The 23,149-nt window shown below is 37.6% G+C and overlaps 2 protein-coding genes across 5 annotated transcripts in view; one reads left to right on the forward strand and one right to left on the reverse strand.

Annotated features, from left to right (window-relative positions):
- The first annotated feature begins 3,711 nt into the window (after positions 1-3,711).
- Positions 3,712-7,507, forward strand: LOC107084912 (agouti-related protein-like). 2 transcript variants are annotated; one of them, XM_015374973.1, is made up of 3 exons: positions 3,712-3,896; positions 6,947-7,017; positions 7,127-7,507. In XM_015374973.1, exons 1-3 carry the CDS (start codon positions 3,791-3,793, stop codon positions 7,382-7,384), a joined length of 435 nt encoding a protein of 144 aa, XP_015230459.1. In that variant the 5' UTR covers positions 3,712-3,790; the 3' UTR covers positions 7,385-7,507. The 2 variants fall into 2 exon arrangements, with proteins under 2 accessions (XP_015230459.1, XP_015230460.1); XM_015374974.1 differs by having other exon boundaries at positions 6,950-7,017.
- Positions 7,508-11,756: 4,249 nt separating this feature from the next.
- snx16 (sorting nexin 16) overlaps positions 11,757-23,149 on the reverse strand; it is a 21,768-nt gene continuing 10,375 nt past the window's right edge. Inside the window, exons 4-9 of one of the 3 annotated variants that reach the window (XM_015374991.1) lie at positions 22,067-22,215; positions 21,754-21,823; positions 18,020-18,156; positions 17,765-17,887; positions 17,149-17,191; positions 11,757-13,660 (exon numbers count right to left, since the gene is read on the reverse strand). In XM_015374991.1, coding sequence (XP_015230477.1) covers positions 17,173-17,191; positions 17,765-17,887; positions 18,020-18,156; positions 21,754-21,823; positions 22,067-22,215 — 498 coding nt within the window. In that variant the 3' untranslated portion in view covers positions 11,757-13,660; positions 17,149-17,172. The remainder of the gene's footprint in view (positions 13,661-17,148; positions 17,192-17,764; positions 17,888-18,019; positions 18,157-21,753; positions 21,824-22,066; positions 22,216-23,149) is intronic. The other 2 variants (XM_015374992.1, XM_015374990.1) reach the window with 2 other exon arrangements.

Raw genomic sequence — 23,149 nt, forward strand, 5'->3', positions numbered from 1 at the left:
GTGCCCCGGCCCGCCCGCCTGCAGTGTTCGCGAGCCACAGCTCTGCTTTTGTTTTGTTTTATTTAATAAACGTTTGAACTTTCCTACTGACTGTCTCTCCCTGAATACTGGGTCCATCTGTCCTCGGTTCATGACACTATAACAAAAAAAAAAAAATCATATTTGATCAAAGATGCATCAGACCAGGAAACAATCAGCCAGAATAGAAACTGTTATTTTTACAGTTTATGGTTCAGATTGTTGATCATTATTTGTTAGGTCAGTTTATTTGTTTACGCGATTAGTGTGCAGTTGTGTTAAGTCTGGATTTTTGCTTAAGTTGAGTTTTTTTCTTTTGATTTTTTTTCCTCAATTTTAATTCCATCACCTTTAACGTAACCTATATGCTCACAGTTACATGCACACTGTTTGACAAAATGTATTTCACATTAACACTGGATATATTTTTAGATTAGTCAACAAGTCAAACCGAAACCATTAGTCTTTCTGATTTTGTAGTTACTTATTAACAAGAGGTGTGTTAGCCTAGGATGGCTGTTATAATATGTTAACATCTCTATCAGCAAACATTATGGCCAAAAATCTCAATTTTTCACAAAACATGTCATCACAGATAATTTATAACACGCTTTTTCTCACACTGTGGTACATATGAAGAATAATAACCCACCTGTATATAGAAGTGAGGCAGAGACTTCAGCTGGGTTTCAGATCACCTGCAGAATTTATTTTGCCACGCTTGCCTTCTGGGGTTCAAAGTTCCTTCTGCTTGCTGCCTGCCAACTGCTGGCATGTTTATATACAACTAGACATGAAAATCGTCACTTCAGTAATAACTTTAAGCAGCATCTCGTCATCAATTCATAATATATGGATGCCTTTTAGTCCTTGTTTAGTTGACCTTTAATATTAACATCTGTAAGAAAATGACAACTACATAACAGTTTCCTGGTCATTTGAATTTATTCCATACATGTGCAGATTTATCTATTTAACCATGATTTAAGACTCATTCACACTGTTTTTTGTTCTAACACACTGGCAGTAGAGCGTGTATTTACAAACATTATATATAGTATATAGTATATAGTATAGTATATATAGTGGAAATCTGATTAAACAATGTATTAACCCATACAAATATAAATAACCAATACAAATTTAAATATATTAAATTTGCACAAAACATCCATAGTTATCTGATTGTTTCTAACCTGATGAGGCTGACCCTGTTAGTCCCGCCTTTGAAACCGAGCTCTACCAGACTAATACTTTGTGTATACGCCAGGCTAAGCATAATTTTTTGTATGCGATAGTAGGTCTGTTCAACTAAAATATTGAACAGTATTTTTATGTTGGTTTTTGTATTGTGCAACTTTCTAAAGTTTAAGAGAAATCAGATAATAATTGTAATCCTCTATGAAGCCGCTTTTCACTGTAACGCATTAGCACCAGGCCTGGCGTCCGGGGAACAAATAGTGGGCGTGTCATACACAATGAGGAGGCAACAAAAGTTTCAAAAAAAAAAATTATGAAACAAAATAAATGAAAAGAATAAATATATGTTGCACATCAATTAGATTTCACATTCCAAAAACAATATAAACTGTAAAAGACAACACACTATGGCACCTCATTCTGAGCTTGTGTTTATATGATGCAGATAAACATTCATGCATATATTTACAATAACCACCAAATGACTTCAGGTTGGTAACTCTCTTCAGTTTGATAACTTTGATAACTCTTAACTTTGACATCGTAGTTAGGATCACTTACAAAGAAAACAGGTCAGGAACAATAAAACATGAATAGTCCTGAATAAATGTTAAATTTGTAACGTTTTTCTTTTTTACCTCTTTGTTTAATTCCATCTTGCAGTTGCTCAGTAAAGTTGCAGTCTTCTTGTGGCTGATGACTTAAATCTCAGAAGATCCTTCCATTACACTGTAAACTTTCTTGTCAAGTCCTTCTCAAAAGTCAGACTTATCAGGTTTGCTTCTTGCCTGTGGAGTGAGGTGTTTTTCTTTGTTCGGAATAAATGTTTTGCAGTGTGGAAAAAGAGTTTTTGCTGTGGAGGCCCCAAAAATCTTGGTGTGTTTTAATGCAGAATTAACCAGAGACATTGTTTGTCAGGGTTTGGCTGTGGTTTGAGGACCCAAATGCAGAGGCAAAGAGGCTGAGAAGATTTCTTGCAGTTTAATTGATAAAAACAGTAAACAAAGGCAGGAATCCAAAACACCAACTTAAATTGTAAAGCAAACCAGAACCATGGAGACATCAGGGGAAACCGAACATGAGGAGCCAGGGAGAGACGAGGTAGGAAGAAAACAGCATAGAGAAACCAGCAACGACAAGGAACCAACAACGAGTGACAGCAGAGGGAGCGTATATATAGCTGACTGAGACAAAGGCAGGGCTAACGAGCTGATAAAGAGCTGATGTGAGTAGAGACAACGAGGAAGCCAAGGGGAAAGGAACACACACAAGAGGGCAACAGAGGACAACAAAGAAAAACCTGAGAACTAAAATATATCCAGAAAATACAACAAAATAGGAATTAAACCTATAAAACTAGAAAACATGGAGTAAAGTAAAGCATAACAGAACCAAGACCATGACATTGTTTCCAAAATGGTGGAATGTGTTGAAAGAAGTTGCCTGACAATGTTTGTTTCAGCACCCTGGATAGCACACCGACATCTGAGCCTCCCTGTTCCCATCTGATCTGTTTGCCTGACCTGTCCTCTGCCTGCTTGTGTACCGACCCTAACTGTTTCCTGATCAGTGAGTCTGCCTGCCCTTGTCCAGCCTGTCATCCGCACTGTGTACTGTACCTGGAACTGGGACCCGACTCCATTCTGGAGTCTCCTTCAGCCCCTAACCGGATCACTGACCTCCTGACAACCGACCACGTCACCCACATCAGCTTTGGCTTCGCCCTCTGGACCATCCTGCTTATATTCCTCGGTTCGGATCGCCTGCCTGTACTCCAACCACCGATAAATCATCATTTGGGACTCTTTGTGTGGCGACCGCCACTCCACGTTGGCAGCCAGCTGGCTGGAACCATCCTCTATCTATAAATTCTGACTGAACTATAACACCAGGTCAGTGGCTCGCACATTCATGATCATTCACTTCCAGACAGACGTGATCACTAACCTGCTGTCTCCACCAGCAGAGGTTCCTGCCTTAAATGCCGACGCAACTTACTCCTATTCTGTTGTCAAAAATGTTCTGAGAAATCTGTGTGTCCCCTTTGAATACTGGATCCTTCAGTACTGAGCCTGACAGAATATGTCTGACAAGGAGAATAAAGTCCTTAACCTTTTTTTTTTTTTTTTACAAAAATGCTACAAATATACATACTTATCCATATAAACATGATATAAACATTATGTTGATTATATTTCTTAATATAATCTATATTATAAAACTCTATCTTGTCAAAAAGCTATAAAAAGAACAGTTAGTCTGCCTCAATTTAAATAAAAAGAGTTCTTTATTGAAAACATAATACTGTAATTATGTCAAAGTGGAGTATAAAAATGTTGCTGGTACGTATTATGTTTCGAGATTTAACAGAAAACACACATGTCACTGGGGTTTATCTGCTGACAGGCTTCCAAACAGGGAGGGGTGTGCACTGCAAGCTTGAGCCTGCCTTTGGAATAAGAAGCTGAGACCACTGGGAGGCAGAGGGCTGGAAAAACACAACTCAACCCGGGGTCTTTCCTCTTCAGTCTCCTTTAGAGCATCAGAGAAGACCTGCTCTGCCATAATCATTATGAAGCCGGCAGTCAAGTGTTTGTGCTTCTTGCATTTGGCCTTTTTTAGTCTTGGACTGGACGCCTTCATATCAGCCAGCAGAAGCAAAGCCACTCAGTCTGATGGTAAGTGACTTGGAGACATGTTTTTTCTTTTTATATTTACATAGCATGTAATGAAATACAACTTTTGCTGTTAGTATTAAAAAGAAAATAAAACTGCATCTAAAATCACCATATCTGGTCTTGAACATGTCAACTGCTCTTAACTCAAAGGAAAAAGTTAATTCTGATGCATAAAGATTAATGCAACTGATCTACATGAAAAGTCTTACACATTTCTAAAGTTCAAACATAAAAAGTGTAATTTAATACATTTGTAATTATTCAAAATGAAAACTATTGGACCCTGGTCACTATCTGGATCAGAGAATATAAAATAGCTGCATTTTAGTCTGCATGGGAATTCTCTTAAAATACAGTCTTTTTTTTTAACAGAGCCAACAATAATGGATACACTGCTAAACCCAAAATTTGTCCTCTGACTGGAAGTAATATTTTTTTTTTTGGAGTCCTGCTAGGAATCTGAAGGAGAATCAGTGGAGGGAGCTAAAGGTTAGGGTGATGCCAAGGAGGCATTCCAGCCTCAAAGACCTGGAAAATTGTTCAAATCCAAAGAAGCATGTAGACATTTTTATAGAGGTTTGATTGTTATGAAGCAAATAGAAAATGTTTCTGCAGATTATTAAGAAAGTTATGAATGGTTTTCTCTTTATATAAAACATAACTCTAGGTGGCTTTTTTGTTTTGATATTTTTTTTTAATTTAATACTCCTTTTAGACTATGTTTTGATCTTTGCAGGGATGCCAGCACCATTTCCTATCAGCAGAGGTGGATAACAATTACTCTTAGAAAAAAAATTACTTTCAGTAATTGCACTTTAGTGTACTTTTTACTTTAACATAAGTTATACTATTGTGAGATTATCAAGAGTCTAGGGTTCTTTATCCTTTCCTAGCATGCAGCCATTACCTACTGTAAAGATTGATTTTCTAAGTTTATGTTGAAAAAAACATTTGGAAAAGTATTTCTTCCACTCATTAGTTTTTTTTGTCATCATTCTACGTATTATTATTCTTAAGATTTTAGTTCATACATTGGAATACAAAAAAAAAAAAAGCAAACAAATGTCTGTATGATTACAGAATCTCTGAAAATCAGAAATATTTAAGCTATTTCTTGGATTACTACTTTAACTTGAGTACAAAGAGCTGGTAAACCGCTTTGTGGCATGGTGTCGAAACAATCATCTGGTGCTGAATGTCAACAAAACAAGGGAAGATGATTGGAGATTTCAGAATAAACAGGAACAAGTTGAATCCTGTTAACATCATGGGAGAAAAAGTGGAGGTGGTTGAGGGGGATAAATACCTTGATGTTCATCTGAACAGCAAACTGGACTGGAGGTACAACTGTGAAGCCTTCTACAAGAAGGGACAGAACAGATTGTATTTCCTAAGGAAGCTTAGCTCTTTTTACATTTGCAGTAAGATGCTACATGTCTTCTATTAGTCTGCTGTGGAGAGTTTGATCTCTTCTGCCATCATCTGCTGGGGTAACGGTATCAGAGCTAATGACCTAAAAAAGCTAAACAAGCTGATTAAGAAGACCCGCTCTGTGCTGGGAACTCGTCTGGAGATTATTTAACAAAGAAGAATTCTTTATAAAGTAAAGAATATTAGAGACAACAATGAGCATCCACTTGAGAAGATTTTTAAATAACAGTGTCTTCAATCAGAGGCTTCTCGAGGTTCGGTGCAAGATGGACGGATACAGAAGATCCTTCCTGCCCACAGCTATAAACACCTGTTAAAAAATGATGTATGATTTGCAATATTTAATTTCAGTTTGGAATTAATTAAGTATTTTTGAATTTAATTTTATCACAAATGGATACAGGTGTGGATATCATTTTAGAAATGTACTAAGCAAAAAAAAAAAAAAAACAAACAAAAAAAAACAAACAAGCTATGATTAGACATCCCACAGAGCAATTTTGGATATAACATTTAAAAATGACAACAAATCAACCAACACATGAAAATGTTAGAAGTACATATGCAGCCAAAATTTCATCTGTTGTTAAGTTGGGTGGAGGTTTGACAGGACCCAATTGCAGACACTGAAGCTGGTTATTTCCCGATTGAATTACAAAAAGGGAAACAGAAGCAAAAATCCAGAAGCATAAATCCACAAAATCTTCAAAAACTGAGAACCAGGAATACTCACACAACAACGTGGGCAAAGAAATTATGACCAACCAGTAAAATGACTGAGCAGGAGGTGCTTATGTGGGAGAGAGAAACAAAGACCAGGCTAATCAGCAGATTGGGAGCAGGTGTGAACAGAGGAGCCTAGAAAGGAGCTAGGGAAAAGGAAAGTGACACAAGAGGGCAACGGAGGGCAAACAAGAAATACCTAAGAACTCAAATACAATCAAAAATAACTAGAATAACACAAAATGGAAATAAAACCAATGAAAACCCAAGATGAAACTTAAACAGAACCAAAACCATGACGCCTGTAACCCAAAATAAGCTACAGAGCTCTACAGCCAGGAAGGAGAATTAGTTTAACTTGTTTGAATAGAATAGCATAGAAAATCCCTTTGTTGTTTCGCAATGGGGAAATTCTGGAAAAGGTGTTTTTCACCAATGTCAACAGAATGTGTTTGTGGCTAAAATTTAAAATATGTTGTTCGAGGTGGTATCATCCTAAGCACACGACCCCCCAGCTTCAAACATCGTCGTGGCAAAATTATGTTGCAAGATTGGACCAAAAATGCACAGCTGAGTCAGAGTTCTACATCTGAGCATAAATCAGTGGAAATCTTGAAAATTTGTCTCTCTGTGTGCAGAACTGGTTTAAATAAATAAAAGGTTTGCAGCTCTTGTTCCAGTCAAAGGGGGATTAAACTATGGAAGAGAAAACAGCATAGAAACATTTCAGCTCTTATTTGCAAAATAATTAAGGTTTTTTTTTTTGCTGTATTGTAGCAGAGCTTTGCAATTTTCTATCATGCCATACAAAAAAAGAGAGCAATACTTTTTCTTATGTTTACATTGGTCGGTCGGTTTACTTTGGCCTTACCTAAAATGTTATGATCATGTTTCAGCAGGGTATCAGAGCCAGGGCAGAATGCCTCCATTGTTTGCGAGGAGGGGACAGCAGCGCCTTGGTGTGCTGGTAAGTTGGAGATTTATTTTTTAAAAGTGGTTATTGGGCATTTTATAATTCAAAAACACTCTGATTCAGCAACTTCTTTAAAAATTCACATATTCTCATAAACTTCTAGGTTAAACACAGGATTGTTTCACCTCAAAACGTCGTTCCTCGTCCCAGAGAGGTCCCAAACCCCATCCTCTCCAAGTGCTCCCAGCTCGGACAGAGCTGCGTGCCTCTGTGGGGCTGCTGCGGTCGCTGTGAAACATGCCACTGCCGCTTCTTCAACGCAATCTGCTTCTGTCGGAAAGCCAAGTCCCAGTGTGGCATAAAATTACTGAACACAAAGTCAAAAAAGAGACCCAACCCTAAAAAAACACTTGGCCTTTGAAAGAAATTCAACTGGAGGCATCAGCCTCTGTGAACAGTCTAAATCAATGTATCCCTCTTGTAGAAGGAACCTGCTTAATTATAACCACTTTATAAACAAGTTTACATTTCTTTAGATATTTATAGGGCATCACCAGTAAGTTACATGTTATCCTTAATATTTGTAAGACATTGTTATATCAGTTCAATGCCTGTGATGAAATGGCTCATGTATTGCTAACATTCTATGGTTTTTTGATCATTTCTGAGTTCTTTATTATTGTTTAAATGGTTTGCCATACAATATTCATTTCTCTGTCCATTATTGCAAGAAAGATGTTGCCATATTCTAATGGGGAGCATGTGGCTTACGGTAGTTCAATCCGAATTGACTTTCTCACAGAAAACTGCCAGAAAAAAAGTATTACAAATGCAGCTTCCAAAAGACAGAACTAAAACATCAATGACAAGGTTTCTTTCCGTCAATAAAAACAACAACTTGTTTTGTCCACATTTTAACCATTTTGTTGCTCAATAGCAGATTGTGTTGCTATTATTGAGACATTACTTTATTCAAAGAGTGGGAATGCTTTTGCATACGGTACTTGAAATTGTTCTATTGAGCTTTTACCTTCAGATAAATGGCCCCATTGTCAACCAGGCAAAACAGACTGATTGCTGGGGGTTGGGGTGGGGGTGGGGGGGTAGTAGCTATGAAAACTTGTGGAGTTCATCCCGTCTGTGTTGAGTTAAAAAATCAAGCTATTAAATACAACAGTAATGGTTTGTTCTTGTTCAAATAAAAGTAAAACAGTCAATACGTTGTAGCTGCATATTGAAATGTTATGGAAAAAAAATGGCGTAACTATCCGTTAGCAGAGACTGCAGTTGTTTAGGGGCCCAAGACCTCTATGGGGCCCTGTCCCTGACACCTGGTTGGCCCCATACGCAATTGTGGACAGTAGGACGTCTCTTTGCAGATGTAATGGTGCAAAAATATCCTCTGAAACCCATCTGATACTTCATTGACTGACCAGACCTTATTTATAGGCGAACAAATGGCAGATTTCAACATGATGGTGAGCCGTTTAAACACGACACCAATAGCAAAGCTGACAGTGTTACTTTTAATTACTATGTTAATAACTGTGTAATGTTCGTTAGACAGTTGGTAAAAAATACACTCATATAAAATGTTTCAAACCGCAATAAAGATCTTAAAAGAACGATTAATTTTTGTATTTTATTTTTTACAATACCACTTGGAATTATGGGTAATCCAGAGCGTAGCTCAAAACCACACGTACAATGTGTTAGCGACTATGGATACCAAAAAGGTACTTAAGCGGATTCCAGAAAAGGGAAAGGAAAGAAGAGCTGATGGAAGAACGGAAAAAACTTCCCAAAATAAACACGTTCTTTCAAAGAACCAAAGATGGAGGACGTTGATGCTTCAGTGAGTAACAATTGCGACCAGGAGATGAATGGAGAGAGCGTGGGTGATGAGAGGGGCTGTGAAACTCAAGGTAGCCCAGTAAGACTCATTTTACAGCAGAATATACTAAAGTATATCCATGTCTAGTGAAGGTGATGGGGATTTGTACTTCATATGGGGCCCACCCAGATAATGTTGCTTACGGGCCTATTGTTGTGTCGTTACGCCAGTGATGATATACTATCCTATCATTGTGAAAGTAGACATTGGAATTGTGTATTTAAAATGGACCATGTAACATGACCTAATGAGGGTGCATAAATGAGCATGAAATCTTCCAGCATATATTGTTGTGTCCTTATTGAAATATCTGCTGCCAGGGGACTGCAGCCACAACTGGTCATATAGAAGCTAAATATAGGAAGAGCAACACAAGTCAAAGCCATCTAGAGGAAAGCATGGAGAACAACGCTTCCATTTCTGATAGAAATCAATGTCTAGTGGTGTAAGGGTATTGACCAGAAGAGTAACTTGGCTCCAGGCTTCTCTGTTGGGAAGTTGGGTGTTGATTAAGTTAAATACGCTCATTGTCTTGTGATGTCGTTAGCTTCCTGAAAAGTCCTAAAGAAATCTGCTCTAACAATAACCTACCCTCAGTTTGATGTTTAAAGACAAAAATGATTACCCTTGGTATTTTACTTGTATTGTTTCAATATGTTAAAGACATGTTATTGATAGAAAGCATTTTAACTCAATGATTATCTAGCTAACTAGACGCTAATTAGGTCTTAGGCATTGATGGTTAATCAAATAATCTGGATGCTAAATTAAACCTCTTTTCTCCATACCTCCAGGCTCCAGCATACTAAGGTTTAAAGGTCACATATTATTCTACAATTGAAAACAAATAAACAATGACCCTAAGAGCATGTTTTTTTTTCCATTTGTGCAGGAAAATCCCTCTCAGATTGGGCAGACAGCCTTTCCAAAGGTCTCCTAATTCAGCCCTACAACCCGCAACCATGACAACCAGTCAAGAGTTCGTAAAGATTGCTTAGAGGCATGGAATAACACATTAGATCGGTGGCTATAGTCCGCCCTGGACAGCTTATTTCCCCCTATGACATCATAAAGGGAGAGCTTTTCAAACAGTGTTTTTAGCACACATTAGCTACAGTACGAGGTGGAGAAAAGCAATATTGTTAATCTCATACACAGGCTTCAGGACACACATGACTGTTAAAAAGTGTTTAAAAAGTAAATTTTGTCTAATATGGGACCTTTAAAGTAATTTATCTAACTGATGTTTCTTGTGACTGGACACTTTGGAGGAAATTACATTTATCAAGAATGTTTCAGATAAAAATCAGAAAATGCATACATGAAATATCCAGACCCCTTTAAATGTTTCACTTTGTATAATTGCAGCCAATAAAGTAAATTTTATTTCTCATTAATATACACTCATCACCCGATCTCGGCAGACAAAAAAACAAAAATGTAGATTTTTGCAAATATAATAAAAAAAACCCCGAAATATCACATCTTCATAAATATTCAGACCCTTTGCTGCTATTTAACTCACATGCTGTCCATTTCTTCTCATCCTCCTTGAATCCAGGTGTGTTTAATTGAACTGATTAGACTGATTGGACTTGATTAGGAAAGGCGCACACCCGTCATCGCCCTTGTCATGGTAAAATTTTAATTTGTTTGAATAAAACGTTTTAAAAATCCCCAAAAAATTGTTTAAAATATTTTTTTTTCCCACTTTTCTTTTTAAAGAAAATTCAAAGAACATGATTAAAGGCGGTTACTGTGGGATGTTTAGTGATATAAATCCCACCTCTTAATGTAACTGGAGTCATGTAGAAGCCGTTATTAAACGTGAATATGTTACAAGAGCAGTGATTGTTGGGCTGTGGTCACCACCATACAGTTACCTAAGAAAGAATGCAAAATTTTTTTTAATCCCCGTTTATCATCACAGTACTAAATATAAGATTTCATGCTCAAATCGCCAAGCCCTAATTATTACTGAACTTTGAGATAAAATATCAGCTGTTTAGTGATTATTTGTCATGTGCAAATTTTCCTTCAAGTCCAAGAAAGTAGCAGAAGAAAATAATAGTTATAATTATAAGCATTGGATAATATTTAGGCCTCTTGCTGTGGAAAATGTAAATCTTACAATTTCATCTATGAAAGAAGGGAAAAATAACATTATGATTAGGATTGCTTAGCTCAGGTAAGTACTTAAACTTTTATTACAAATTTAAATTAAAAAAACGAGGATGCCTTTTGAGTTTGGTGATCACTTTTTTAATCTACTCGGAGGTTATTTAGCTTATTTCACTACTTATTCCATGGAAATTGTAGAAAAATTGTAGAAAACCACAATAGACTGGATGTATTTAAAGCTACTTATAGCAAGAGTGTGTTTATTTATTTATAATGTTATTTATATTAGTCTGTTTACAGATGTCTTTTTTTTTTTTTTTTTAGGAAGCAACAGTCTAAAAATCCAATCTGAACAATCTTAAAAGCTTTTTATAGTCTTTTCCTAAAGTCGGCCATAAGGTCTAAAACATTTGAGGAGAGCAAAGAAGCATAAAAGGAAACGGCACAAATTTTAAATGCTCTTTCCAATAATTCTGCATTCCTAAATTTGTCTTGGAACATTAGGCAGAGGTGCAGTCAGCCGGTTCAAGTTCTGTTTTCATGTTTAACTATATTTTGCTAGTTTTTAAATGCATGCATATTTTAACAGTGCTACATGAAATCCCCAGAGGGAACATCCCTAAGGAATAAATCCAAAGCAAAAACTGATAATCCAGACAACAGAGATCAGTAATAAAGCAAATCAGCACTAAAAACTAATCCTATTTTTAGAAAAGCTGCTACTATTTATTACCATGGTAGACGAGACCTTAAACAAAAAAAGACACCCATCTTCAATATGTTACTCTCTCTTTAATAATGTGAATATTTATTTACCTTATAAGCAGCATGTGTAACAGTGTCTACAGCATCATTTTCAAATCTTGTGATCAAAAGTTATATGTAATCAGACATATTAAATTGAGCCTACAGGTGTGTAAATAAGCTAAGGTGTAGTGTAATATTACAAAAAACATGGTATATCTGTCTATTCAAAACATTAATATATATACACACATAATTGTTATTTAAAACCTTTTCCATCAGAGGGAGAGAGGATATGTTTCATGCCCTGCACAAATCAACCAAAAGCCAAAAGAAAAAAAAGATAACAAAACAACCTTTCAAGGCACTTCATTACTCAGCAAAGCACGAATCAAACAAGACAGACATTAACATTTTAAACCTGGTAAGAAATCAGAAGCTTGTAGTGATCAAAAGGGCACGTCTTCCATCTTGGAAACAGTAAAAACATCAGAGCAGCCGTTAAGCTTCGTCATTCACCCATAAAGTGCATAACCTGACCTGCTCCAGGCCTTAAACCCCCTCATTACCTGATGATTGAAGAGCCAGAAGCCACAGATGGTCAGCTAACATGGCCGCCGTGCCATACGTCCGCCTCTTCAGAGTTAGATTACAAAACTATGGCTTGTGTTGGTGACTGGTTCACCAGGAAGCAGTCTAGATGGGATGTTTTTTTTTAGACCTGCGGTCTGTCAAGCCTTCCAGCTGTGGAGGATTTTTTTAATTTTTTTTTTGCCAAGTAAATTAGCACCATTTGTGATGTAAAATATGGGGTTCGATTCGCATCACTTGACTAAATCTCAACACAAAGTGGAGACCGGAAGCCTCTTGAACGATCACATCATCTGATAAAACAACGAGGTGTGTGGTTTTAATAAAAAAAAAAAAACTAATTCTTAGTGTTGACATATTTCATAGAGAATTAAACACATCAAGCATCAAAAGCAAATCATTTCAACATGAATCAATAACAGAGTCTAATATCTTAAAGTGCATGTTCATGTCAAATCCCCCACATATCAAACCAAAGCTGCACGTTAACATAAGGAGGTAAGGAGGAAAACCACTGAAGTAAACAGGCTGAAATGTTAAATTCAACCTCAGCTACATTATTAAGTAATGATTGGATTAACAGGACAGGTTCATTCTTTTCTTCCGTTTAAACGTCATTAAAATGATTTGTTTACATATCAGCTATGTGCTCCACATTGGTTCTGCAGTTTGGAGCTTCCATACCACACTTGGCACTTAAAACAAGAGGGAATGATGGCCTCTGGATGCAAACTGGCCCAAAATGGTAAAATGTTGGTTTATAATAAGTCAGTGGCAGAACAAAGTATTGACACGAGGGACCTGCATATTGAACCACCCAGAGCTTAACCTGATGATCTGCTCACACAGCCACATGGAGGTGCTGTCCATCAGTTCGGAGAAGATTTCTTCTCAAAAGGCAAAGAAATGTCTGAGATGTTGATGGTTAATTTAGTTGGAGATTGTCAGATTTTCAAAGAAATAAAGTCTTCCAGTTTGTCGAAGTCAAGAGAAATTTATATCGAGATTCCAGAGCAAAGGGATCAGCTTCATTGGAGTTTAAGTGTTTTAGTTGCCAGATAAAATAACCCACAGCTAAAGTCAGAGTCATGCTACTTCCTCTGAACTTTATGCTGCAGGGGAATAAACTCCCGACTCTTTCAGGTCAAACATCACTTCCAGCCTGAAACATGGAAAATAGAAGGATGATGGAGGCGAAAGAGAGAGAGGATAAAGGACAGGGCTTGGAGCTGATCTTAGGCTTTGTTGTGGAACAGCTGAGTGACCTGGATGACCGGAGGAGAGCTGCTCAGTGACGGCCTGCACCAGCAAGCAGAGGACCGCACGGGCTGGAGCCGACACCTGTCCCTGCAGAGACAAACACGCTTTATTTCACTACTTTCCGCCAGTAAATGATAGTTAGCTTATAACTTAGTAAAGACGGCAGATAAACTGACAGAAGAAATACAGAAATAAGATGTGATGCTTTGCAAAAATACCCATACCAGTTGAACTTTTACCCATTTTGTCATGAAATCACAAACTTTAATAGTTTAATGGCATTTAATTTAATGGATTAACACGGAAGTTGATCATTATGAAGGGTCAATTAAACTGTACATTATTTGATGTAACAGCAAAAATCAAGAGTGTGATGAGAATTTCCAAACTCAACAAGAGAAACTGCTTTCCCTGCAGCTACAGTTTAGGAAACAGCTCAGAGAGATATCAGGAAACATGAACCTTTAAATCTCAAATACTAACTTTGATATAGCTCTAGGCTCTGCACTGGAAAAACGATCTAGAACTAAGTAAACATTTCTTAACCCTCTCCAGGCAGATGTTGCAGATTTGCAACAGCTAAATGCTACTTAGCTAATTACTCCACATCCATATTTTAAGAGCTTTTGTTAGTCAGAACTAGAACAGAAGGACTTAGTTGTGCATTTACAACAAGCAGTTGTAACTGCACTGCTGACTCACTTTCAACATGGCTGACTCCTTGGTGTCACTGAAAAAAATTTTCTAAGCACCAATTTCATATAAGTATCACTACCAATTTGCATTATTTTGAAACCAACACTACATAAGATGAATCATGACTGTGTATAGATATGACACATGCCAGTTAGTAGATCTGGGTTTTTCACCAGAGGCATCTTGATTTCAATGTTGTGTGCCCAAACAAGTACCAATGGATGCTACATGCTTTATCTACTAATTTGCCTATATTTTGAGCAACAGTTTAACAGAAACGGCCATCTCAAGAGGTTTTGAGATGTTGGTTGAAAAAAAAGTTGTCTCTAATTTTGTGAGAGAACATTTTTTTTTTTCGAATTTTGTTTTGTTAATTTTTTGGTTGTGACATTAAAATAAAGTTAACGTTGATATCAGATTCAGTCTTCGGTGTTAATTTACCACTCCGGGCCACAGTTGCAAATCTGCAACATCCCAGAATTCATTGCATGTGAAGGTCTCTCTCAAAAGTAAGTCTGAATTGTATATTACTACCCCATATGACCATTTTCTAATATCAGATTTTTCCTGCAACTAAAACTAAAATCTGAGCCTGAGAGGGTTAAATTAAGTGTATTTACCCTTAATTTGAGTAGGTAAACGTTTGCCGATGGAATGAGTATTTTTACTCTTAAAATAAGATAATTAGATAATGTGCAGTTTAAATAAGACAATCGTATTTTGTTTTCTCATTTTAAGTGTAAATTGTGTTGGCAAAATGTCTATTTTACCTCCTCAATCCAAGAAAAAATGCACTTATTTTAAGACAAAAATGACTTATCTAAATTTTCATTTTTTCCAGTGTGACTAGGCCACTCTTAAACAAGAAGACATTTCAATCCAAATTACTTTTAGAGCAGCAAACCAGAGTTAAATGGCTTAATTATCTCCTCTGTCAGGGGCCTTGTCCCAATAGTTCACTTTCGCCTTTCAGTTGCAAAAGGGTTTCAACATATTTTGACTTACAGGAAGAAAAAAAAATAATTCAAGTAAGATGTTGGAAATCTGACAAAATGAGGAACAGTTCAAGGGGTGTGAATATTATTTAAAAGGACCTTTTAGGATGGAGCCAACCACTGAAAGAGACTGACAGACACAAACATCCCTGTATGAGAGGCGGTCAGTTAGTAGTAAATAACATTCACAAAGGCTTAAAGAAAACACAGAAGATGGCGGTGCGGTGAACCAGCACCACAGCTGGGAGTCGAGTCTTTTTCAGGTCGCGTCACATGAGACATTAGCCAGATTTAAAATGCACGTCTGCGTCCAGCGGCTGCCAATCCTCTGGAGGACTAACCCCAGGTTTTAAACATTTCTACACACTGAAAGAGCGATGAGGGAGGTGAAAGCTGAACTGATGATATAAAGAAACTCCTCCCAGCATTAACAACCGTTTCCACATAAAAAACACAGACATTACTGAGAAAGGACTCCCCTTAACCCCCCATTAGATTTCTTATATTTCTGTTATTTTCTCACCTAATATTTTCAAATCATTAACCCTAAAGGAGCCTAAATATTTTTTATTATGCCCTTACAGTTGAGGGATACGGGTTGGATTCTCTGGGCGTGTGCGTGGTCTGCCCTATTTCACCAGACTACTTTGTTGAGTTCACCACCATTGATTCATTAGCGGGAGAACACAGGGGACTGATGGATCAAAGAGAGGAGCTAAAAGTGCACCTTAAACGCCATCACAGAACTCTTGACTAGTTTTTAAAGGAGCTCCCGAGACCAGGAAACGAAAAAGGCAACTGCACTTCAACTGGTTCCCTTTTGTCTAAAAAGATGCTCCAGTTCATTTTTATAACTTTATAACCTCCTATGACATTTGGGTTTTTAACCTATCCACTTCATTTCTGGGAAATTCGCCTATTTTTCCTACCCAAATGGAAAAGCAAATAACTGAGGAACTGTAAGCCCAAATTACATGTGTGATACATTATTTGAAAGCTAAAACCTTCTAGTTTCTGAATATATACATGAAAATTGGGTAAGTAAAACACCCAAGTTGCATCAAACCCAAAATGCATCAGTTCAAACATGACTCAACATTTATTTATTTTTTATTCTCGAAAATAGTACCGGTAGGTCTTTTTTGAACAGCAGTTATAAAGACATGCTTGCTTGTCATGCTACATTTCAATATGGTGCTATAATTGTGCTTTGGTGCTCGTTATGTCCACAAAATGAACTTGGTGGTTTAATTGCGGAGATTCTAAGCTTTCCAAGGATGTCTAACATGTCTATATTGGTAAACATTTTAACAGAGTAATTTTCATGCATTCTGAGTTATTATTTGTAAAAGCTTTAAAATGGGTTGCAGGCGACCCGGTGGGTTTTGAGAGGTTAAAAAGCCCTGTTCAGTCGCAGTGGCATACTGCAGTGCCTTTCCTCTTCTCCCTTATGTACGCAAAACACTGGTGTCCTTTTAACTTGCTATCATAGGCGGCAAATGCCTGCAAGAACGATGTAAATTGGGCTATGCTTCTTTAAACTTTCAGTTAACAACCTTCTAACTAGCCTCTGTTTGATACCAGGTCTGTTTGCCTAAACCCTCGTATGATTTAACACTTTTAACTATGAGAAAACAAGCAGAAGCACAAGAAATCTGCAAGGAGGACAAAACACTTTTCCACAGCAACGCAACAGGAGCTGACATTTAGCATGCAAGGTTTGTAGAAAGAGACAGACGTGGAAAACAAAGCCCAGCCCATCTTTGAAAATCCTTGCAGCCCATTACAGAACATCGTCGTAGCGCAGGTTATGGGATGCATGTTACAGGCGAGAACATGAGACATCTGCTGCAGTTCAGCCTGACGGGCTGGCTTTAAGAATACCTGACAGGGAAGGATGCTCTGCTTTCAGACTGCAGCCGCACTGCTGGGAAATATGCAGGTAAAATAAACATCACATGGCGGAACACTTTAAGAAACTATAAAATAATGATAATGTCAAAACTAATTACTAAATAGATCAGCAAATCTTGAGTTAAACTATTTGCTGTAAGTGCATCTAGGGTGTCAACTTATCATGCATCAGATAAGGTCTTCACTGGAAAATTTTTCTTAAAATAAGTGAGTTTGTTCTTGAATTGAGGAGGTAAGAGAAATCTTGCAAATGGAACAAGACAGTTTACACCTAAAATAAGAAAACACAATTGTATTGTCTTATTTAAAGTGCATATTATCTAATTATCCTATTTTAAGACTAAAAATAATAATTCTATTTGCAAACGATCTCATTTACCGACTCAAATTAAGGGTAAATACACTTAATTTAAGACATTTTTACTTATTTCTAGATCTTTTTTTTTTTCCAGTGTTGGGACACTCTTGTGAAGCTCAAAACCTGTTTGGTGTGAAGGCAGCATTAAAACGATGTCACACCTATAAGGTAGGGTGGAGCATGAACTCATTAATCTTTTAATATTTGTTGTCTGGGTGCGTCTTTTACCCAGTGTCGTCAGGTGTGTCCTGATCTGCCTCCGCCGCAGAGGACTCCACATCCACGTCTGCGCTGCCCTCACTTCCCTGAGCCGACAGACCGCATGAGGACCCCGGGCTCGCACATCCCCCACTGCAAACAGATGGGCGAATGACAAAGAGGCAGTAAACACCTAGAGCAAATATTGTGACTGTGTGCGCATCTGTTGTTTCTGACAACTTCCACATTCATTCATTAAGTCAACGTTTGCACAGGTCCACTGACTTGAAGTGCTTCTCCAGCATCAGGATGGTCTGCTCCCTCTCCTCCAGCTTCCTCTTCAAGGAGTCGATCTCTTTCTGCTTCTCCAGCAGCTCCTTCTGGAGGCGATAGTTGCTCTCCTCCAGAGTCTCACAGAACGCCTGAGTGAAGGAAAAATTATTAAAGCATGAATCACAGATGTATGATGGATCAACACAAACCTCTAAAACTTTAGAGGTATGGCATGGGTTCATATCCAGGCCACACTACGAAAACTCATAAAGCACAAATGCTGTACAGAAGTTAACTGTTTGATCTAGAAGCAAACTCCACTTGCTAAACAAACATGGTAGTGGAATCGTACAGCTTAAAAGAGAAGGAAATTTGGAAAAAAAGGCCATAAGACTTGGAACTGGAACATAACTTAACTAACTAAACCACAAAGCTTATCCTACATGGTTTACTTTTAGGGGATCAAGATAGTTATCGTGCCAAAATAAAAAACCACCACCAAAATCCATGTCTTCATGCTAAAATCAAATCAAATATGTAATGCGTTCATCCTGATTGTGTTAACTTGGTCCTTTTGGAGCCAAGAAGTTTTGAACCAAAACTACTTAAACATCCAAAAAAAAAAGTTAAAAACAAACCACTGGACTTGTTTTGAGGAAGTTTCTCTTCCCATCCAGGAAGATTTCAAGTCAAAATGTCTGGAGTAGAAATAAGATCGAGGCTTTAAAAAAAAATAGCCTTGTTATGGCTTAGAAAGCATGCAAACTGAACCCAAAACAGGTCCACCCCTTAGTAATGGGGAGCTGTTGAGGTCGTTGTTTGCCTAAAAATTAACGACCCTCAATAAGGCTTTTGTTGGGATACTAAATAAAGCCTGGAACTTATCGCTACTCCAGACATTTTGAATCGAGAACGTTTTCTGGATGGGAAGCGAAACATCTTCAAACTTGGAAAACAAAGTGCAGTGGATTGTTTTTAACTTTTTCTGGAATTACCTGGATACCAGCATCTGAGGCTGTAACTTCTGGTTAACTGAACCTTAGTGTTTATATTGTAATTTGAGCACTGCTATTATTTTATCCGTCTTGTGATCTAAATTAGCTTTTTCCACACTCATAAGTTGGACATTTTGTCTTTTCACACCTCTGTCTGGCTCCATTACATCCTTGTTTACTAATTGCGTGCATGTTCAATACCGCACCTCTGGTCAAGTGGTGTTGTTATGGTAAATAAAGCAAACACTTAATTTTACTATCAATTGAAACAAAAATAACCAGCAACCAGAGTGAGCTACTGGCACAGAGCGTCATGAAGTCATGTTACATGACAGTGTCCCTTTAATCAGAAGATTAGAAAGAACCAGACAAAATCCAGGCATCCTCATCCAGTCGGTTTAGGAAGCTGAAAGCATGAAAACCTTTCAGATTCGTTTTCTCTTTCACTTTACCACTACCAATAACTTCGTGCAAATTTTTTTTGATCATATAAAAAAAAGCAAACAACATGTATGCAAAAAGTATGCATTGAACAAAAGTTGGAAAATTCATAAACAAAGTTTGGAATATCTCCTTAAAGTCATTAAGATATTTACTATTGTGGCATCTTATTGATCCCAACTGTTATTGTCATTTTGTATATACAGAATGTGTACAAAATGAAATGTCATATTGTACAGCTCTCATGACATTTACATTTTCTTAAAGTGCAGCAGTGATCATGAGGCTCTTCAGACTGTTTGTTCCAACTGGTAACACATAGTTTTACTAAAGCTAGAAGAGAGTAAGGATATAGTTTCATGAACAGTGCTCATAAAATAGAGCCCTGCTCTGTTTCCATCTGACCTTAAAATGAATCTTTACTGATCCTATCAGTGGACTCAGAAAAACAGTCCCTCAGACCACCTCTTGGTTCCAATTGAACAAAATGTTTGAACAGCATAAATTAAAGAACACCCCAGGCTAAGTTCCAGGATCACATCCTAAAAGACCTTCTTCTGTAAAAGCAGGATGAGGCTGGTTCGAGTTTTTCTTGCCAGTCAGGTGTTAGAAAATGAGCTGGAGCATATCTTAAAAACAAAAATCAACAGAGCTGCTCTCCCACAGAGCTCTCCAGCACCATGTATCCGTCAACAGCTTCCAGCAGTGAAAGCCCTGCAAAAGCTTATTAAAAACGCTATAAGTTATTTTCCCTTGCTTGCTTAATCGTATAGAAAACACCGGAGTTGTTTCACATGCATCCATCGTCTGTGACATTTAGGTATTTCAAGGGTTTTGCAGAAGTCGTCATTGAAATGGATCCCTCCTAACTTTCCAAATCATCCTCCTTATGCTTACTTTATTGTAGAGGTATGGCAAATTGGATCTATTATAAAACCCTTATTCTGCACAAAAACCTTCCATGCTCTATGAGCAACAGGAAGTGGGTGATCTTTGATTCAATACGATCTAGGACACAATTTTACAATTTCTACACTCAATTCAATTCAGTTTTTTTTCCTATAGTGCCAATTCACAACACATGTCATCTCAAGGCACTTTACAGTTCAACCAGATCATCCAGTCAGATTGATTAAAAAATTTCTATCTAAGGAAAACCAGTTGATTGCATCGGCTCATTGACTCAAATGCAATCCCTCACACTAAGCATGCTTGTGGCGACAGTGGAGAGGAAAAACTCCCTTTTAACAGGAAGAAACCTCCAGCAGAACCAGGCTCAGTGTGAGCGGCCATCTGCTGAGGCCGACTGGGGTTTAAGGAGACAGAAGCAGAGATACAAAAAGCAGCTGTAAAAGGCGGCCCCATCCAGGAAACATACAGCCAGTCAGACAAGCTCAGAGCCAGCTCCCATGTCAGAGGACGAAGAGAGCACATCCAGCCAGTCACAGTCAGAGAAACAGGACTACACTCAAACATTTGATCAAACTCTCTCTAAAGGTTTGAATCGACTGACTTCAAGTTAGGTGAGCGATTGAATTTAAAGTTATGAAAGTTTTTCATACATGCCTGAGTGGGACAGTCTGACCCAAAGGTCTGAATCTTTGACCTAAATGTTGCAATTTTAGCCACTTTGCACAGTGACGGGTCAGGTTTGGCCCGCGAGCCTTAGGTTTGACACGAAAATTGTCAACTTAAGGAGCCATAGAATATTTAAACAGCTGCATCACCAGATGTTTATTTTCTCATAAATGTATTACATAATTTTGGCCCCGCCCACTAAGAACACAAGCTTGTGCTGAATGACCCTCCATGACTGTATAGCTTTCAAACCTTGTCTAAAAACACACAGAAATTTTAAACCCTTTTAAAAACAAAACTACAGAAAGTCCTCATAATGCTTCACACCAAACAGGAAGTGATTTCAGCATCCAAGAAGAACAGATATCAGCCATCTTTTGAAACCTTCTCACCAGAGCCATAGTGAGCTTGACTGAACGCAGCATCATGCATGGTTGACAGGCTCATTGGAGGCTTTGAGGTAGAGCTGAGGTGTGAAAAGCCATAAATGCTGCTTGCAGCTTCAATCTTATAAGCTAAGCTTCATTTCCATCCTCCTATGTCACAAAGCTTCTTACGAGATCTTAAAAAAAATATATAAAATGAATCATGTGGCTTAATAAACATCAACGTCCAAAATTATAAAAAACATACTTTGAATTCTTGTCATCCATAGATGGCAATAAAACATTAATAAGCCTCCAACTATCCTGTAACAAAGGACACTACAGCACATCTATCTTTTTTGTTTACCCTGCTCTCCTCAAGGCTATCAAAAGGCCCAGGTGGGTCATCGAGGCACAAGAACTCCCTCACCGGAAGGCTGTCAAGGAGAAAAACAGAGACATAACCACGCATGAGAGTTTTGAACAAATCAATGAAAATACAATATAGACCATGTATATGAGGCAGATATAGATTCTGGAACTACTCAGTTGAGAATCACTGATATGAGAGGCAGAATCAGCCAAAGCTAGATGGTGTGATCACTTTTAGGATGTAATCACAACATGAATTTAAAAAGTAAATGTTAAGGAAACAGCCAGCATGCAGCAATGTTGGGTACCAGTTGGCGATGTCTTTGTGTGCAACCAAGTTCTGCAAAAAAGCCTGTAGTCCCAGCTGCCTGTCCTCCAGGAAGTCCGTGTCGTAGTTGTCTTTAAACCACCTCTTAGGAGGCAGCGAGAGCCGGAAGCCGGGGAACATTTCCTTTAGCTGGGGAGAAAAAAAACAGTAAGAAAATATTTTAGCATCATGTTTGTTTACAGGAAAATTAACTGAGCTGAGTTGCCAGATTTCAAAGTACAGGACAAACCCTCTATTCACCACCAGCCATTGTAGTAGAGAACAAAACCTGCACGGCTTCTACTGTTACCGTCTCCCTGAGCGCTCCGGTTTTCCAAAGGAAAGCTGCTTAGAAACCAGGCAGGGACACAAATTTGTGATTTGTGTTACCAATGGACTCTATTTGCCAAAGCAAATTATCAGTTTAAATTTCAAGAATCTATTCAAATTATGCAAGATTTACATTTAGATTAATTACCTTCAATCTGATTCGATCTCAAATTGGATGCAGGTATAATAATTCTTATCCATTACCTCCATTAAATGATGGTTAAATGATGCAACATATCAATACTAGTATTATATCAACATTAAAAAGCAAATGAATAAAGTACGGCAGCTAATAGAAGCTGTAAGGATAGTGGAAAATGCTTTTTTTTAATTAAATAATTGATATTTTGTTATACGACTCGATCTTTAGGATTTCATAAGAGAATTTATTCAGAATAGGAAAATCTATTTTTGTAATACAGCCATACTACTTACGGTAAAGGTTGCTAGTGAAGAAAATTGGTTGTATTGGACTACTTTTTTTTCTTTTCACCATAATTATGCTTTATCTTAGGGCTGCAGCTAACAATAATGTTGCTTATCGATTAATCTGTTGATTAGTTTTTCGATGAATAACCGGATAGCAAAATATCTTCTTAGGAGATTGTTTCTGTTTTGTTGTTTTACAAAATTCGGAGCAGGTAAATCAAACACTTTGAGAAGTTCTGGATAGGACATTTTTACAGACAAAGAAGGATTCTCATCTAAAATGCAAAGTATAAAAAAATTGTGTATAGTTTTGGTTTAATTTCGG

This window comes from Cyprinodon variegatus, unplaced genomic scaffold (genome assembly GCF_000732505.1).
Source record: "Cyprinodon variegatus isolate N-32 unplaced genomic scaffold, C_variegatus-1.0 Scaffold111, whole genome shotgun sequence".
Taxonomy (NCBI): Eukaryota; Metazoa; Chordata; class Actinopteri; order Cyprinodontiformes; family Cyprinodontidae; genus Cyprinodon; species Cyprinodon variegatus.

Bases quoted from the DNA above. Each gene is read 5' to 3' on its own strand.
- LOC107084912 (XM_015374973.1), top strand. From the start codon at position 3,791: ATGAAGCCGGCAGTCAAGTGTTTGTGCTTCTTGCATTTGGCCTTTTTT. The intron at 3,897-6,946 runs GTAAGTGACTTG...ATCATGTTTCAG, and splicing joins CAAAGCCACTCAGTCTGATG to CAGGGTATCAGAGCCAGGGC. The intron at 7,018-7,126 runs GTAAGTTGGAGA...ATAAACTTCTAG, and splicing joins AGCAGCGCCTTGGTGTGCTG to GTTAAACACAGGATTGTTTC.